Source organism: Dryobates pubescens, chromosome 27, assembly GCF_014839835.1.
Source record: "Dryobates pubescens isolate bDryPub1 chromosome 27, bDryPub1.pri, whole genome shotgun sequence".
Classification (NCBI taxonomy): Eukaryota; Metazoa; Chordata; class Aves; order Piciformes; family Picidae; genus Dryobates; species Dryobates pubescens.
Genome location: NC_071638.1, coordinates 565,012 through 579,444, shown reverse-complemented (window position 1 = coordinate 579,444; position 14,433 = coordinate 565,012). Strand labels below are relative to the sequence as shown.

The window sequence follows — 14,433 nt, the reverse complement described above, 5'->3', positions numbered from 1 at the left end:
TCACTCAGCACCATATCTCTGCCTCTTTCAACCACCTCCAGGGATGGGGATTCAACCCCCTCCCTGGGGAACCTATTCCAGAGTTTGAGAACCTTTTCCATGAAGAGGTTTCATCTAATAGCCAACCTAAACGTCCCCTGATGCAAGCTGAGGGCATTTCCTCTCATCCTATCACTTGTTACTAGGGAAAAAGAGACCAACACCCACTTCATTACAACCTCCTTTCACAGAGTTGTAGAGGGCAAGGAGGTCTCCAGCCTCCTTTTCTCCTCACTGCTCCTCCCTCAGCTGCTCTTTGCAAGACCTGCTCTCCGGATCCTTCACCAGATTCACTGCCCTTCACTGGAAACATTCCAGCACCTCAAAGTTTTTCTTGTAGTGAGGGCCCCAAAACTGACCCCCCTAGTCATAGAATCATAGAATTGTTAGGGTTGGAAGGGACCTCAAGGGTCATCTAGTTCCAACCCCCCTGCCATGGGCAGGGACTCCTCATACTAGTGAGGGCACACCTTGACTCCTCTAGTGCTGAGTTCAGGCAGTCATGTCCCAGGTCCTGCCGGTCACACTATTCCTGATAGAGGCCAGGATGCTGTTAGCCTTTTTGGCCATCTGGACACCCTGCTGGCTCAGCATGCAGACTTTGATGTCCACATTAAAAAAAAGTATTAAACCTGCAGATTGTACACAGATTTATTACAACTGCAGGGGCTGCTGTCTGCCACACTCACAAATCTTCTGCATCCCTTTGTGAAAAAGCCTGTGGAGTGTACAGTTTAAAGCCCAGGACTTAGCAAGTACATCAAAGCACCTGCTTGAAGGAAAAGATGGGAGAAAAAGCACTGTTCAACTGAAAGCTCAAGTTAATGGCAAGCTTTAACAAGGGGTACTACTTAACTGACAACTTCCTACCACTCACCCTAAGGATTAACTGTCGGAGCTCATCATCCTTTAAAAACGAAGGTTTATACCGGACCTCTGAGTAGGAGCTGGTTGAACCTGTAGAAGAGATCATTTGTAGACAACAATGTCAAAAGTTACATTGTAAACTGACTTTTAACAGAAATATAACTGGTTTCTATTTTATAAGTTTTCTTTGCAAGCACAGCACCTGACTTTAAAAAGCAAATAATGTAAACATCCTAAAAACATTTAAAACTAAACTCCCCCCCCCGCCCCTTCCTAAACTTACAGTGGTAATGAATAATGGCCCAGAAAATGGCTTTTCTTGTCCTTTACTCATGGAAAAAGAAACAAACTTATCTTTAGATACCTTCAAGGTGCTGCTAGAGAAGCAGGATTATGAAAACTGAATCTCTAGAAATATTTTGTAGGCTTATTTCAGAATCTTTAATATTTGCTGAATCTGAGCAATTCCAAATTTATCAACTGTCTTTTGGCAACAGCAAACGGCATCCTGGTCTGCATTAGGAACAGTGTGGCCAGCAGGAGCAGGGAAGTCATTGTGCCCCTGGACTCTGCAATGGTTAGGCCACACCTTGAGTCCTGTGTCCAGTTCTGGGCCCCTCAGTTTAGGAAGGACATTGAGACACTTGAACGTGTCCAGAGAAGGGCAACAGGGCTGGGGAGAGGCCTTGAGCACAGCCCTGTGAGGAGAGGCTGAGGGAGCTGGGGTTGCTTAGCCTGGAGAAGAGGAGGCTCAGGGGTGACCTCATTGCTCTCTACAACTACCTGAAAGGTGGTTGTAGCCAGGAAGGGGTGGGTCTCTTCTCCCAGGCAACCAGCACCAGAACAAGAGGACACAGTCTCAAGCTGTGCCAGGGGAAGTTTAGGCTGGAGGTGAGGAGAAAGTTCTTCACTGAGCGAGTCGTTCGTCATTGGAATGTGCTGCCCAGGGAGGTGGTGGAGTCACTGTCCCTGGAGGTGTTCAAGAGGGGATTGGATGTGGCACTTGGTGCCATGGTCTAGTCGTGAGGTCTGTGGTGACAGGTTGGACTCGATGATCTTTGAGGTCTCTTCCAACCTTAGTGATACTGTGAGACTGGCATGAACAATGCTTCATTAGTATTATATATCCAACAGTCCAGAAGCCACTCTACTCTAGTTGATAAAGCCTCACTTAAGAGACTCAGTACATTCATTAGTTTAACACCTGTGGCAAGGACTTTAAAGTAATTTTCAGCCATTCCAAGCATTTTCACAGCTTTTTCCTGGACATTTTTTGAGGTTGAACCTTCCAGCAAATTCCAACAGTCACTGTAATTCTACATAGTGCCTTGGACTTTCTTAAAGCTTTTGAAGGTACTTCTAATAACTGCTGGATAGAGTTCAGTTTTCATACCCTATTATTAAAATACAAATTTTTGAGCTGAAGACTTCTTCTAGAGGCATCTTAAAACTGCAAGTGCAATTTGTGCCCTGATAACTTGTCACATTATTTCATGTTGTAAAATGGGCCTCCAGAAAACCCTTTCAACCTACATTATTCTGTGATTTTATTACTCCTTTTATTACTCTCCTTTGACTATGACTGTTGGGGTTCTTACTAGAGACTGTTAGAATGTCTTGGGTTTTTTTTGCAAGGCAGTGTTTTGATATTTGCTTACCAATTATCCTGAAACTTCACTGCTAAAACCCTGAAATCTTGTGTGCTGCTGATGGGCCATGCAATATACAACTTGTACACTGATACAGTTGAGCAGCAGAAAAATCCCCTCTCCAAACCCAGCAAAAGGAGAAGATAGACTGTATTCTGGTTTGATTCCAACACTGAACCATTCACTGAGATCCATGATTAATTTTGCTACCTGACTATTTTTGATAACTATTTTTCTTGGTAGTCTAAAATGTCAAGGTGTTTAAGGCTTAATGTAATCAGAGTCATCAGCCATTCTTTGTCTTGCAACATTGCACTGATTAGGCCACACCTCGAGTCCTGTGTCCAGTTCTGGGCCCCTCAGTTTAGGAAGGAGGTTGACTTGCTGGAACGAGTCCAGAGAAGGGCAACGAAGTTGGTGAGGGGTTTGGAGCACAGCCCTGTGGGGAGAGGCTGAGGGAGCTGGGGTTGCTTAGTCTGAAGAAGAGGAGGCTCAGGGGTGACCTTATTGCTCTCTACAACTACCTGAAGGGAGGTTGTAGACAGGCAGAGGTTGGTCTCTTCTCCCAGGCAACCAGCACCAGAACAAGAGGACACAGTCTCAGGCTGTGCCAGGGGAGGTTTAGGCTGGAGGTTAGGAAGAAGTTCTCCACAGAGAGAGTGATTGCCCATTGGAATGGGCTGCCTGGGGAGGCGGTGGAGTCACCATCACTGGAGGTGTTCAGGAGGAGACTTGATGGGGTGCTTGGTGCCACGGGTTAGTTGTTTAGGTGGGTTGGATTGGTTGAGGGGTTGGACACAATGACCTTGAAGGTCTCTTCCAACCTGGTTTATTATTATTATTATTCCTTTTGACTGTTCTTGCAGGCAAAACCAAGGATTGAAAGATGACTATGTCTAATCATACTTTTGTCTTTAGTATTATGAAGTTAGACTGTGGAAGACTTCATCTGTTACTGGAGTGAAACTTCTGTGCTCCCTACCACTGCAACTACTTACATCAGTTTCTTCAGGTGGAGGAAACTCTCTTCCTCATCTCACACTGGACAAACCTCATCAGAAGTATTTGGTGGTTTACAAATGACTTGGCCATCACCTTAAAAGTCTTACCAAGCTGTAGCTGATTTTTTTGACTGTGTTATTCTCCTGGGTGGTGTTGTTGTTGTTGCTGTGGTTGGTTGATTTTGAGGGTTTTTTTAATAGTCTTCTGTGACGTTTGAGGCTGTGCCTTTAAGAAAGGGACACTGTTGACACACTCTGGCTGAATGTTTTGGTATCAAAATCAAAACATTCAGATATTCTAAACGAATTTCATTGGTAGATTGGTAGAATGCAGCTTTAAGTTTTAGTGCAGTGGGAATTTTTCTCAGTTCCAGCCTGTTCTGCCTTTCCAGCCTGTCTGCTTCTCAGCAAACTAGCCAGAATGACCTTGAGATAAGCAAAACTAATCCCTGCATGTGCTTTGAAGCCTAATAAGAACTCTCTTCCTTAGTAACTGCCTTTCTTTCTCTCTCTAACCCCTTTTTGGGGAAAAAGGGAGGTAGGGGGAGAGAGGGGGGTACAGGGGGGGAAATGCTCCTCTGTCTGGAGGAGGGAATTTTGTTGTGTTATTTTCCTTTGCTGTATATATCTGTATATATTGTAAATACTGTATATATTGTGTTATATATAACCCGCTTTTCCATATACGCTTGTAAATATAGCTTGCTTCTCCGACTGAGTTAGCTGTGGGGAGGGAGAGCTAGGCCTTCTCTCAATCCACCACATCTTACCATCATGTTGCAAATTTTAAAGTCAACAAATGCACATGAAACTCCCAAACAAGAGGTAAATTCAATCATAACCCTAGGAATAAGAGTATGAAGACCATTTGCTTCTCTATTAGCAGGCGCAGAGCTCTGTGATCTCTCCACTATTAGGTCACATCAGTGGAGAGATCACGGAACACAGGATTTAATTTGGAGGCTGGAAAATAATGACACATGCTTGATAGTTGTAACTTTTTAGAAGAAACAAGGAGTGACTCCATTGCCATGCAAACACTTATAAAATATCAGACACTGAAGGGTGGCTTTTTTCTTTTCCTGCCAATCTAAGCAAAAAGTAAAAATGGAAGTTCTGGACGCTACAAACAGATTTAAATGGAGAACAAACTCAGAACTGAATTCAGCAAGGAAGTGCAAAATCAATAATAATGTCTTTGTTTAGCATCCAAGAAGATACACAGCCTAATTCCTGCTAGGATAAAGCCTTTCAGGGTTAGTTTCCCAAACCCCACCTTTTAAGGATTTTAAGTGCTGCACAGCCATCCGTAACACCGTCAGCTTGTCCAGTTTTCGTGCCACGGGATTGCACTGAGGTATCATAGCAGACAGCTCCTCTATCAGATTATTCATCTTGTCTCTTCTTCGTTTCTCTGTTTGACTGTGAGCCTCCCTGGTGGGGGGAGGGGAAAAATACTAAGCAAAAGCACAGAACACATGATTTTCCTCAACAACATTCATCAGCTCAGTTTTGGAAATGGAACATACTACCAGAGGTACTGCTGAGCTGAAACTGTTTCTCTTGCACTACATATACATCAGTTGAATTGGATTCACTTGAACAAAGCAGAAGTGGTCACAACAATGGTGTGATATTCTTCCCCTCAGTATTTCACTAGCAACAGCTTCATTATATGTGGAAGGAACAAAAATCTATGAGGACTTAAAGTTAAATGCTTCTTGTGAGCCTTGATGTCCGAGTGAACGCCCTGACACCTCCTTGCATACCAGACAGCTTTTGATCTCATTAGTAATCACTGCAAGACACTTCTGTTCCTTGGCCCTATCTACACCTGGTCTGTGTAACTAATATGTTACATTCATTCTGCAACTTTTTTTTTCTTAAAGAGGGAAGGGAAAAGTAAAAAGTGGGGGGGGAAGGGGAAGGGAAAAACCAGGAGGGAAAAAAAAACAGAAGAGAAGGAAAAAGAACAGAAAACAAACCAACCAACCAACCAAGAAACAAAGAAAGAAGAATGCTCTTGGCCCTTTACTAAAGCATCTCTGAATTATTTTATGCAGACTCACAATAACCCAAGATGAGCAATGTCTTCTTATCTCACTACCTTAAAAATCACCCAGATGGAACAAAGACACAAACACAACCACTGATAAACTGTACAGCAATAACAAGCACGGTAATAAGCACTTATACAAGAGAGAGTGAAAACAAAGCAAAAGCTATGCCTCAGGCAATGTCACCAGATGTATTTTCACCTGGTAAGGTGATAGAAAAAGTTTCAGCCTTTGAAAACCTGTGTGGCAGATTTCACCTCTTGGTAAGCCTCTGTCCAAGAAAAGAGAGATTCTCTTGCAGAGTTTTCAATCAGATAGCCTCTCCTAAGGAACATGACAGTGTACATCACAAATACATCTCAGGTCACCTTTTCTTTAACTCTTTCTACTGGAGTACATTGGCTTTTCTAGCTGATCTCCTGCCCTTTAACATACTCCAGCACATTGATAATTCATTCTATTCCCCCCTTGCCCAAAAGACAACCTAGCCACTCAATTATTAAATTAGGCTTTATTTCCCTGTCTGATTAAGGCCAGACACAGTGGGAGGCAGCAAAACTGAGGGACAAGAAGTTTTAGTTAGCTGACTCCAAAAATCTGTCAGGCACATTCTAACAGAAGGTATCAAAAGTTATGAACTCAACTACTCCTGACCTGAGGAGAACAAAGCACAGTTTTAAAGACATAGTCCTCTACTGTTTTTATTTCTCCAATGAAGAAGAAAAGTCCCTTCTCCACAGAAATAATTCTGTGCCATTCATACAAACAATTAGGTGTTGATGAGGTGTGTATGATGTGGTGCTGCAGGATATACTTTAGTGGTCTTGGTAGTCAGGTTACTTAATCATAAAGGCCTTTCCTAACCTTTTCTAACCTTTTCCCTCTCCAAAGCCTTTTGGGATGTTACCAGTTACCCTGAGCTGTACAGGTGCGCTGAACTTTTCTGCCATACCTAGCAGGAACAATCAAGAAATACAGGCTATATGCTTCTTGAATTGTGAACCCAAGGAAGACAAACACAAGCATCTGGGGAAAGAGAACAATCTGCCACATCTCTAAGAGTCAATAAGAAGTCATAGAAACCTGAAAGGGTGGAAGTAGAAACTCAGGTGATGACTGGATGATTCAAAAAGCCTCTGTCACACTCCCCAGTTACAAAGGGGAAAGGAGAAAAGCAAGCTCTCCATTAAGCTTGAGAGAAAAAGCACTGGAGGGAGACAACTGTTCAGCAAACCTGCAAAGAGTCTTCCAGTATTTTTTGCCCCCAGAATAACAACTCAAAACTTAAGGAAAAAAACGAATTACAAAACAACATGAAAGTTAAAGCAATGTGCATCTCATACACCATTATGGGAAGGTTGGCAAAGAAAGCTGGATTTTGGAGTGGAAAAAAGGAAAGACCTTTAGAAGGACTTTGACTGCTTCCATTTTATTTAAATTACAGGAACACTTCATCATTATTAGTTAGCATACTGCATGAATAGCACTCTATAGCAGAGTGCATTATGTATTTCTGCTTTGACATCTCTGCTCACAGGGAAAAAATGGAAGGCCCTTTTGTCTTTAGAACCACCTTATAAACAAGCTTTATAGTTTAAAGTAGTTGTTTGAATGGCTCATGAATGCCTGCACTTTGGCCACAGCAACCCCATGCAGAGCTACAGGCTGGGGTCAGAGTGGCTGGAGAGCTCCCAAACAGAGAGGGACCTGGGGGTGCTGATTGACAGCTGCCTAAACATGAGCCAGCAGCGTGCCCAGGTGGCTAAGAGGGCCAATGGCATCCTGGCCTGCATTAGGAATAGTGTGGCCAGCAGGAGCAGGGAAGTCATTGTGCCCCTGGACTCTGCATTGGTTAGGCCACACCTTGAGTCCTGTGTCCAGTTCTGGGCCCCTCAGTTTAGGAAGGACATAGAATACTTGAAGGTGTCCAGAGAAGGGCAACAAGGCTGGGGAGAGGCCTTGAGCACAGCCCTGTGAGGAGAGGCTGAGGGAGCTGGGATTGTTTAGCCTGGAGAAGAGGAGGCTCAGGGGTGACCTCATTGCTCTCTACAGCTACCTGAAAGGTGGTTGTAGCCAGGAAGGGGTTGGTCTCTTCTCCCAGGCAACCAGCACCAGAACAAGAGGACACAGTCTCAAGCTGTGCCAGGGGAAGTTTAAGCTGGAGGTGAGGAGAAAGTTCTTCACTGAGATAGTCATTCACCATTGGAATGTGCTGCCCAGGGAGGTGGTGGAGTCACCATCCCTGGAGGTGTTCAAGAGGGGATTGGATGTGGCACTTGGTGCCATGGTCTAGTCATGAGGTCTGTGGGGACAGGTTGGACTCGATGATTTTGAGGTCTCTTCCAGCCTTAGTGATACTGTGACAGTCACACTGGATGTGACCTGCCCCAAGTGCTCCATGGGAATTTGTTTGGATTCAGGATAAATGCAATGGCAACCCTTCAATCATTCACTCTGTGCAAACTTGCTCCAGAACAAGAACTCTCTCATGTTTTCCTTGAATCCATTTTCATGTGGGATACATTTTCAATAGCTCCAACTGCAGGCAAATCTAGCAAAAACAATCCTTGACTTCATACACACAGGGTCAGCTCCCCCCTTTATCCAGGACTTGAGCTCACTGTGTTTAATTCTCACCTTGAAAATCCTGCAACACAACTTTCATTAAATAAAGACTGAAATCCTCAAGGAGGCTCTAAGAATTCAGAGGGGAAAAGGAAAAGTTTACTCTTACATTTTTGGCAGTCCTAATGAACACTGCCCACAAGCTCTCATTCCACTGTTGTAAATCTTAGCTTTTACTAGCAAAATGCACTTTGATTGTAAATGAATACCTGAAATCTTTGATTTTAACATGCTCTTCGTCTTCACTCCTAGAGAAAACAAGATACAAGAGGTTTATATCACACATTAAATGCTAGGCATTTCTTTCCACCCATGAATTCAAGAAGATACAGCAAATACTACAAAGCTGCTATGGCATAAACAAAAGCAAATCCACAAAAGCTCCTAAACCAAAATCTGATCTAGCAAGTGGGGCACAACTGAAAGAGACCAAGACACAACTCCGGTCCAGAAGCAGGAAATGAAATGAACAGTAGCAGAGGAGTGCTTGTCAGTGAGCAGGATCTTATCTTCCAGAGGAGCTGCTCTTTCTGAAGGAGCTTCTTAATCTGCATTTTAACAGGACATGTTCCCTGAGCCTGGCAGCATGCTGAGAAGGGCAGCCTGAAAGTTTGGACATTGAGACAGTGAGAAAAAAACCAATAAATTCTGTGTGTTTTTTTTTTCTCCTCTGGTGTCTCAGAGATGTCTGAAGGACCTGGAGCTGCTGGAGGGGGTCCAGAGGAGGCCACCAAGATGCTCAGAGGGCTGCAGAACCTCCCCTGTGGGGACAGGCTGAGAGAGTTGGGGCTGTTCAGCCTGGAGAAGAGAAGGCTCCAGGGAGACCGCAGAGTAGCCTGCCAGGACCTGAAGGGAGCTACAAGAAAGCCAGGAAGGGACTTCTGAGGAGGGCTGGGAGTGATAGGATGAGAGGGAATGGATTGAAGCTTGAGGAGGGCAGATTGAGACTGGAGAGGAGGAAGAAATTCTTTCCAGTGAGGCTGGGGAGACTCTGGCACAGGTTGCCCAGGGAGGCTGTGGCTGTCTCCTCCCTGGAGGTGTTCCAGGCCAGGCTGGATGAGGCCTTGAGCAAGCTGGGCTGGTGGGAGGTGTCTCTGCCCATGGCAGGGGGATTAGAACTGGATGATGTTCCAGGTCCTTTCCCACCCAGAGCATTCCCTGAACCCATGAGCTGATGTCCCACGTTTCAGTACCCTGGCCTCAGGTTCTAATTGCCTGTGAAGATGGTTTCAAAGCAGCATGGAACAGGGAGTGAGCAGCAGCATGTGTGTCCCCAGGAGGCATCTCCCCCTGTCAGAGTTTGGAGTCTCATTCCTCTGTGCTCTTAAAGTTTTCCTTTCTGAAAACTTGAGTCAAGTAATGAAAAAAAGCAAGAACATCTTAGAGTAATTGCTCATGGTCAGAAGAACAAGAAAAATAAGTATTTTCCCACATTATACAGCAGTGACTGGAAACTCCATGTGATATAACTGCAACCAAAAGACAACCAGAGCATCGGTATCCCAATAAATACCCAGCAGCAGGAAAATATGAAGGATGATTCAAACAGATATTCTTCATCCATCATCTACTAACAATTTCAGAACATGGCCTAATAGTTACCTTGCTCATTCAGTACAAGTGCTTTGGCACTTGGAGAGGCAGTTCCTGACCTCAGTGCCAGGCAAGACTATGGAACAGGTCATCTTGAGTGCCATCACACAGCACTTAGAGGATGGCCAAGGGACCAGGCCCAGCCAGCATGGATTTAGGAAGGGCAGGTCCTGCCTGACCAACCTGATCTCCTTCTATGATCAGGTGACTGCCTGGTGGATGTGGGGCAGGCTGTGGATGTAGCCTGCCTGGACCTCAGCAAGGCCTTTGACACTGTCCCCCACAGCAAACTCCTGGCCAAGCTGTCAGCCCATGGCTTGGATGGGAGCACACTGCGATGGGTTAGGAACTGGCTGGAGGCTGAGCCCAGAGAGTGGTGGTGAATGGTGCCACAGCCAGCTGGCAGCCAGGCACCAGTGGTGTGCCCCAGGGATCAGTGCTGGGCCCTGTGCTCTTTAACAACTTCATTGATGATCTGGATGAGGGCATTGAGTCCATCATCAGTAAATTTGCAGATGACACCAAGCTGGGGGCAGGAGTTGATCTGCTGGAGGGTAGAGAGGCTCTGCAGAGGGACCTGGACAGGCTGGACAGATGGGCAGAGTCCAAGGGCAGGAGATTGGACACATCCAAGTGCCAGGTTCTGCACATTGGCCACAACAACCCCATGCAGAGCTACAGGCTGGGGTCAGACTGGCTGGAGAGCAGCCAGGCAGAGAGGGACCTGGGGGTGCTGGTTGATGGTAGGCTGAACATGAGCCTGCAGTGTGCCCAGGCAGCCAAGAGGGCCAATGGCATCCTGGCCTGCATCAGGAACAGTGTGGCCAGCAGGAGCAGGGAGGTCATTCTGCCCCTGTACACTGCACTGGTTAGGCCACACCTCGAGTCCTGTGTCCAGTTCTGGGCCCCTCAGTTTAGGAAGGAGGTTGACTTGCTGGAACGAGTCCAGAGAAGGGCAACGAAGTTGGTGAGGGGTTTGGAACACAGCCCTGTGAGGAGAGGCTGAGGGAGCTGGGGTTGCTTAGCCTGGAGAAGAGGAGACTCAGGGGTGACATTATTGCTCTCTGCAACTACCTGAAGGGAGGTTGTAGACAGGCAGAGGTTGGTCTCTTCTCCTGGGCAGCCAGCACCAGAACAAGAGGACACAGTCTCAGGCTGTGCCAGGGGAGGTTTAGGCTGGAGGTTAGGAAGAAGTTCTCCACAGAGAGAGTGATTGCCCATTGGAATGGGCTGCCTGGGGAGGTGGTGGAGTCACCATCCCTGGAGGTGTTCAGGAGGAGACTTGATGGGGTGCTTGGTGCCATGGGTTAGTTGTTTAGGTGGTGTTGGATTGGTTGATGGGTTGGACGCGATGATCTTGAAGGTCTCTTCCAACCTGGTTTATTCTATTCTAAATACTGTCTACCATTTTCTTTGAAGGACAAATTGACACAACTCTTTTTACAGCAGTTCTTCAGCTTTTTTTTAATTCAGCAGTGGGAACATTTCATGCAGTACTCAACTCCATTCCAGGGCACAGACCTGCTAGCCTATGCCAAGGCATACGTTGCACCACATTTGTTTGTGAGGAGACAAACTCATCAGTCGGCAGCTCTTTCCTATGAGGAAATGGAAGCAGGAAGTGGAAGGACAGCTGGAGATCATAGAATGGCCTAGGCTGGAAGAGACCTTAGAGATCATCTAATCCAACCTCCCTGCCATGGCCAGGGCCACCTCTTAACTAGACCAGGTTACTCAAGGCCCCACCCAACCTGGCCTTGAACATCATGTGGTGGTTTAGGCTGGGTGCTGGCCCAGATGCCACTGCACAGACCACACCTGGGAGGTCCCAAAAGGGTCCAGCCCACTGGGTGGTCACAGCAAACCAGGTATTTCACCCATAATTCTCTGCTCCTCTATAAAACATCCATGCGGGGTCTTCACTTCCTCTTTCATCCCCTGCTACTGCCTAGGTAACATGGCTGAGCCGCCTCCCTTGGGCCTGCCCAGGCCCAGGGCTGGGTTGGGGGAGGGGGGAGAGAACCCTGGGGGGTTTGGGTGTACCCAGAAGTTGGTCAGTTAGAGGGTGGAAAGGCTCTGCAGAGGGACCTCGACCGACTGGACAGATGGGCAGAGCCCAACAGGATGGCATTCAACAAGTCCAAGTGCCAGGGGCTGCACTTTGGCCACAGCAACCCCAGGCAGAGCTACAGGCTGGGGTCAGAGTGGCTGAGAGCTGCCAAACAGAGAGGGACCTGGGGGTGCTGATTGACAGCTGCCTAAACATGAGCCAGCAGTGTGCCCAGGTGGCCAAGAGGGCCAATGGCATCCTGGCCTGCATTAGGAACAGTGTGGCCAGCAGGAGCAGGGAGGTCATTGTGCCCCTGGACTCTGCACTGGTTAGGCCACACCTTGAGTCCTGTGTCCAGTTCTGGGCCCCTCAGTTTAGGAAGGACATTGAGACACTTGAAGGTGTCCAGAGAAGGGCAACAAGGCTGGGGAGAGGCCTTGAGCACAGCCCTGTGAGGAGAGGCTGAGGGAGCTGGGGCTGTTTAGCCTGGAGAAGAGGAGGCTCAGGGGAGACCTCATTGCCCTCTACAACTACCTGAAAGGTGATTGTGGCCAGGAAGGGGTTGGTCTCTTCTCCCAGACAACCAGCACCAGAACAAGAGGACACAGTCTCAAGCTGTGCCAGGGGAGGTTTAGGCTGGAGGCGAGGAGAAAGTTCTTCACTGAGCGAGTCGTTCGTCATTGGGATGTGCTGCCCAGGGATGTGGTGGAGTCACCGTCCCTGGAGGTGTTCAAGAGGGGATTGGATGTGGCACTTGGTGCCATGGTCTAGTCGTGAGGTCTGTGGGGACAGGTTGGACTCGATGATCCTTGAGGTCTCTTCCAGCCTTAGTGATATTGTGCTGCCCCCAGGTGGGGCTGGGCCATGCTGGGGTCTGTTCTGGGGTCTGTCCCTGTGTTTCTGGCTCTCTGCACACACTCTCAGGTTTCTATTTAAACTTTCCATGCCTTTTGCAATCCGTTTGTCTGAGTTGTTATCTCTGCCCGTGGTGGGGAGGGGGTCTGCCCCAACCCATTACACATCTCCAGGGAAGGGGCATCTACAAGCCTCTCAGGACGAGATTACAAGTTCAGGAAAGATCCCCAAAGCTGCTTCCACCTGTAACTCAGCACTGAGCCCTGCAGGGACCAAGCAGCCAGAGACAACACGTGATTCAGAGATCCTGCTCTGCAACCTGAGATCTCATGGGAACTTGGGAATCTTCTAGACAGTTCAATGAGCCCAAGCACAGGTGTAGGCTGGGCACACAATCATGCTGCTTCAGAATTGGCAATAACTCATCTTTTTCTTTCATTTGAAAATAATTTTTTACCAGAAAGGAGCATGTACTATGAAATCCAACAGAAGTTACATTGGCTGACTGTAACAGAAGAGGTAAGGGGAAGCCAGACCAACTGCAGTGCAGCCTGTGACCTAGCAATCATTCCTCCTTTTCTCTCAGGAGCTCTGCTTGGGGAAGAATCTAGAACAAATTACACAATTAGTCACAGCCTTCAATGGATTTGTATAGTCTCTGTCCTAATAGCTGGGTGGTTACTCATGTAAGGAGCTAGATTAAAGTTACCTGCAGCAAGAGAAGTGTGGCCAGCAGGGCCAGGGAGGGGATTCTCCCCCTCTGCTCAGCTCTGCTGAGACCCCACCTGGAGTACTGCCTCCAGTTCTGGAGCCCCTATTACAAGAGGGATCTGGAGGTGCTGGAGGGTGTCCAGAGAAGGGCCACAAGGATGAGCAGAGGGCTGGAGCACCTCTCCTGTGAGGACAGACTGAAGGAGTTGGGGCTGTTCAGTCTGGAGAAGAGAAGGCTCCAAGGTGACCTCATTGTGGCCTTCCAGTATCTGAAGGGGGCTACAAGAAGGCTGGGGAGGGACTGCTCAGGATCTCAGGGAGTGATAGGACTAGGGGGAATGGAATGAAGCTGGAGGTGGGGAGGAAGTTCTTCCCCATGAGAGTGGTGAAGCCCTGGAATGGGTTGTCCAGGGAGGTGGTTGGGGCCCCGTCCCTGGAGGTGTTTAAGCCCAGGCTGGACGAGGCTCTGGCCAGCCTGATCTAGTGTGGGGTGTCCCTGCCCATGGCAGGGGGGTTGGAACTAGATGATCCTTGTGGTCCCTTCCAACCCTGACTGATACTATGATAAGGTGAAATTCCTCCTCATGGCTACAATGTAAATAGAATTGATTGGTACTAGAAGGAATGGCATCTGTATTCACCAGGGAAAAAAGATAAATACCACCTTCTCCTCTAATTTCTCAACTGGTTTATTAAAGGTACTTCCCCATTTCTGTAACAGGGATCCACCATCATGGAAAAAACAGTATCTACAAACAACAACCAATTTACCCCTAAAGTAAGACTTTTTTATACTATCCCAGGAAGCCACTGATTACCCTGCAGAAAGGGACTTCATATGAGTCAGAAGTGAGTCCTGGCAGCCAAAAGGACACATCATTCCCTGGGGTGCGTCAAACACAGTGAAACCAGCCAATCCAAAGAGGTGATGGTCCTGCTGCACTTAGTGTTGGAGCAGCCTCACCTTCAATACTGTCTGCACTTCA

General features: G+C 47.2%; 1 protein-coding gene across 1 annotated transcript in view; it reads right to left on the bottom strand.

Moving 5' to 3' along the window:
- Positions 1–14,433, bottom strand: part of BMAL2 (basic helix-loop-helix ARNT like 2) — a 51,326-nt gene that overhangs the window by 18,517 nt on the left and 18,376 nt on the right. Inside the window, exons 4-6 of the mRNA XM_009896105.2 lie at positions 8,448–8,486; positions 4,833–4,990; positions 917–996 (exon numbers count right to left, since the gene is read on the bottom strand). Of these exons, the coding sequence (XP_009894407.2) occupies positions 917–996; positions 4,833–4,990; positions 8,448–8,486 (277 nt within the window). The remainder of the gene's footprint in view (positions 1–916; positions 997–4,832; positions 4,991–8,447; positions 8,487–14,433) is intronic.